The sequence below is a fragment of the Acanthaster planci genome, linkage group LG02 (genome assembly GCF_054643075.1).
Source record: "Acanthaster planci isolate LZ-2023a linkage group LG02, COTS_SCS, whole genome shotgun sequence".
Taxonomy (NCBI): domain Eukaryota; kingdom Metazoa; phylum Echinodermata; class Asteroidea; order Valvatida; family Acanthasteridae; genus Acanthaster; species Acanthaster planci.
This window is the reverse complement of record NC_141778.1, coordinates 34,883,243-34,887,832: the sequence shown is the minus strand read 5'-3', so window position 1 is coordinate 34,887,832 and position 4,590 is coordinate 34,883,243. Positions and strand designations below refer to the sequence as shown.

At 37.5% G+C, this 4,590-nt stretch overlaps 1 protein-coding gene across 3 annotated transcripts in view; it reads right to left on the bottom strand.

Moving 5' to 3' along the window:
- Nucleotides 1-4,118, bottom strand: part of LOC110990659 (proton-coupled amino acid transporter 1-like) — a 21,629-nt gene extending 17,511 nt beyond the window's left edge. The window contains exons 1-2 of one of the 3 annotated variants that reach the window (XM_022255736.2): nucleotides 3,935-4,118; nucleotides 1,805-1,915 (exon numbers count right to left, since the gene is read on the bottom strand). Coding sequence is in view for 1 of the 3 variants with exons in the window: in XM_022255735.2 (XP_022111427.1) it covers nucleotides 3,935-3,943 (9 nt within the window). In the remaining 2 variants the exon portion in view is untranslated. Of the gene's footprint in view, nucleotides 1-1,538; nucleotides 1,770-1,804; nucleotides 1,916-3,934 lie in introns of those variants that run through there. The other 2 variants (XM_022255735.2, XM_087133370.1) reach the window with 2 other exon arrangements.
- Between the last annotated feature and the right edge of the window lie 472 nt (nucleotides 4,119-4,590).

Here is a 4,590-nt window from a genome sequence, read left to right as displayed (position 1 = left end):
AAAGAATGTCAAAATGACAACAATTACAAATCTTCAAAACAATCAAGTGGTGACGTCAACATGACATACATGTAACCCACATTTCATAACACATTTGCATTTGTTTTTGTGCAAAATTTCAACCCACTGGGGCAAATGGTTCCAGAGATACAAGCCCGAAAAGAATTGAACTTTGTGGGTTTGTCACCTGACAACTGATGACATCATGAAGACGGATATCTTCTAGGACCATCCTAGGATGGTGGTCTAAGTATATGCAAAGTTTGAGGGCAATCACCCTTACTAAAGTGCCACAGTGTTATGGAGGAAGATTACTGACAAGAAAAACACCCAAAAAGTGGTAATTGTTAAAAAAAAATTTTTTTTTCTTTATCAAGATGTCACTATTCTGTGGGATATTTCTTTTTTTTTCAAACAGGTTTCATAACCTAAAGCACGTCTCTCTTAATCCTCTTGATACCAACTTGTGTACTTTGGAGAAGTACTTTATGCTGAAACATCTGGCCTTCAGACGTAGGTCATACTTTAACCTAGTAAAAATCACCCTATCCCCCATCCTCCCACCAGGTGTACTGACGTGTAATAAATGGGTATTGCGCAATCATACATTTTTCGCCCTCTTAATCCCAATGTTTTCTCAAAAACCGCTGCAAACTGTCTGTGACATTGTTCATTGTTAGAACTGTAGCAAAAAAGGCATTTTGAGGGGTTTCTGTTCCTGTCTCTTGATAAGTGTCCAATACTTCACCATCGTGAACCAGAAAACGAAAACAATAGCTGCTTCAGCAGTGTTGCCGAAGCAGCTAAATATGTTCAAAAAAGAGAATTAAGCGTTGGCTCAATAAGGTTGCCTTGTTCATTCCAAGGTGTAAATCAACTAATCTGAGAACATATCTGGCTGAATCAATTTCGAATACATCACTATTTGAATATTCAACCTTCAATTTGATCGAATATCCGAATATTCCGTCGCACTTGTTGATGAACAAACCTATACAAAATCAGTTGCAATAACAAACACACAATTATTAATATACACTGTAGGTTGGGTAAAGGGCAAAACCTGTTATATGAGTTAACATCTCCCCAAGGCAATCAAAAAAAAAAACATTTATCTTGAAAACACACGCAATTGTACATTATGATCAATATAACGGCTTCTCACATCTAGGAGTATCATCAGTCACAATTTAGGAAGATTTTAGAGATTAACAAGACTTCTTGCCCCGTTGAAAATTTCTACTCCTTTTAAATTGTTTAATGAATAATTTTCTTTTTAAATCGTAGGATTTCTGATGCTTGAATCTGCTTGAAACAAGCCTTCATGGTGCAATTTTTCTCATTTAAAACAAAAGAAATTTTCTCTTGCTTTGAATGAATTTTGCATTCTAGTATTCAAATTCAAAAAATAATATTTGAATATTTGACAATCAATTGAATAGTTGGTTATTCGGATATTCGGCACAGCCCTAAGAAGTAGTGAACAACAATATGTTAACTGGTTGCTGATCCATTAATAAACTTATACATTAACTTACACACTGAAAGAATTCCACTTGTCTGTTTTGGAAACCACACTAATTACACAAACATGTGCAGTAGATGAAGATCACTGGACTGATACTCCACAAACCAAGTTGGAGCATTGCTCACAGTGAATCTTGGTTGCATTTGACTTTCTCAATGACCTGAGTATCCATTCTCTGACAGTGTGGAGTGATGTGCAGTACTACATGTATTCCACCAGCTGGTAATTTTCCACTCAAACTGAAACTGGCTTGAATTCATAAAGATAAATACTCACCCTTTGCCTCAGGATAAGGAGTGATTAATATCTAGATGTGTACTTTGATCCAATTTTCATTTTATCTACCGGCAAGTGCAAACTACACTTCAGATAGACTCAAAACAAAGCCTGTCAATAAGAAAGTAAGATTTTCTCAATACAAGATTGATGAGGGGTGTGGAAGGGACCCTATGTGTTTTCTTCGCCATGACAACAGTAAGCTTCTGCACATGGACTTTTGAAGACACAGTTTTGTAAATTGTTACTTTATTCCTCTAAATTAAAAATTAATTAATTAATTTGAAACTATCGGGTACATGTTTAAGTAAAGTCCAAGATGCCACCGAAGTGACAGGAACACCATTATCTGCAGACTAGTCCGATCTGCTGTAGTAAAAGTTCACTATCAATTGTGCTTGGACTGCAATCGTCATTTTATGGGGTATCGGTAGTGCCCTACTTCTGAAAAATCAACCAGTTTGGGTCTCTCGAATTAGGCACAATTTTTCTGTGTTTAGTTCTTTGGTTTGGTGATTCAAGCTGACAAAAAAATCAACTTTTATTAGCCATACAGGTATCTTAACTTCCCATCACTTCCTCTTTCTTGTTTTAGTTTTGATTATTCAATTTAATTTCAAGTTACACAACTTACAGTGAGGCATAAATTTTCTTTCTTTCAAATGAACCATATTTGGCCTTAATTTGAGTGATTGATCTTTTTACTATTTACAAACAAACCTTCTCTTTCTGTGCATATTTCTGAAAATAGCAGTAAAATAAAATGGCCAAGATCTGAGCTCATTGGGATGGAAACCTCAAAATATAAGGGGTGCAGTTTTTAAGACCGTGTAATTTTTGCTTTTACTTTGCACATAACTGCAAAAAGAAAATGGCCAATGTGGCAATCGAATGACAGTAAATTAATGTCAGTGTTTAATTTCAAGAGATTCGCAATGACAAAGTTAGACGTGCTAATATTTGTATGTGCAAATTTACGGTACTCAAAGATACCGTCATGACCATACCTTCTTATCCATATCATCTTGTGGGTGCAGTCCACTTTAAATTCAGGTTATAACATCTGCCTAGCTTGTTAGTATGAAAAGAGCATCCCCTCCGTTTCTTTTAAAAAAGGAGTTTGTTTGGCCAACAAAATGTTCAGATTGTGTAAATATCTGCAGAGATCAACTCCGTGGTTCTTTGGGCTTCCGTCTGAGGGCACAAAAATGGGTTGAAAAATGGTCCTCAGTGCCCAAGAAAGTAGAAGGGTGACATCTGAACATGGCTGCATGCAGACTTCCAAACTATCACTTTTGGGGGGGATTTTGTTTTGCGCAAATAATGAAAAAAAATAATTGGCTACCCCACAAAAAATGTAAAAAGAAATGGAAAGATTAACAGCAAAATAATCATTTAATTGGAAAGAGTTGCAAATACGGATGCAACATGACACCTTGTGCATAAACTCTATGAGACTGGTCTCAAAAATTGTGTTTTCTACAAGAATACATCAATATTTTCCCTGCTAAAGTGGACTTATTATTGCTTTCAGATAGCTAAAGGTTAACTGTAGGGAAAATTAGTGGAATCCATATTAGTGTGAGTAACTTACTCTTTTCTTAGACTCTACATGTATGAATTGCCTTTTTAAAAACATTTTGACGTAGGCTAGCTCGGCCTATTTATGTACATGTAAGCCAATTTCCTGTTCTGTTGCCACGTTGATTTTTAGCACCCTCGAGTAAGTGAACAGAGCTAGAGGGGAACAAATTGTCTACCATGTCTACAACAGTAACAATTGCGAGCATTCAATCGCCAAACATTACGCAATGTTGCTGCAGAGCGTGCGCACATGAAACGTGAAAAAGGCTCCTTTCCATTTAATCTTTGTTTCATGGTTTGAGAAACACATGTTGGGATGTGGGCTAAGTTGCATGTTATTGAGCCCAGCACAATGATGATTTTACTCTGTTTTGAACGGGGCTTGTATTTCTGGAAAATACAAGGCGGAGATGCCCTTTATGATTTCCACAACTTAAAGTAGGCCCACAAAAATGTCACTCAGTGATGCCATGCCTTCGCCGAAGTCTGAACGTCAACTCATATGATATGAAAGATGGAACAGTCAACTCAAAATGCTGAACTTACCTCGGACATGGCTTACTGGAATGGTGACGAAAGCATTTGAACGAACACAAAAATGTATAAGTTACAATGGTTCAATAACCACGAACGGCTGTCTGCAGGATGCATGAGCATGAACACTTTTTCCTTCCATTTACATGTACAATGTACATGTGTACTGTACATGTACAACATGTACCTGTATGCATGTACATGTACTGGGTCTAGGCCTTCAATGCACGTGACGCATGGTGATCATTGAGGGCGCACTCGGTAGTTTTGCGGCCGATTTTTTTGACGCTGTCCTGATCTATCCTGTGGGGGAAGCATTATTTTGCACCCTCCTGTTAATATCAGCACAGCTTGGGGAAAGTGTGGGGTCACACGGTGAAAGAGGTTAGGCTGGGAGGAGATTCCTTCCTTCACGGGTTAGGTTAAGCGGCTTCGTTGTGACAGTCTATTCATCCCCCATATGAGATTCTCCACCAGTTGTTTTCATAAGATAATTCAGAAATGATTATTAGAGTTGAATCCCCCGGCACATGAAAAAAGAAAGAAAAAAAGTGGACTTCTGTCCACTAGTGACCGTACTTCAATCCAGTAGCGTATCCGAGTCCGGGTGTTAGGCCAGAAGGATATTTTTGAAAATGACAGTCAAATTCAGTTCCTTGCAAAATATA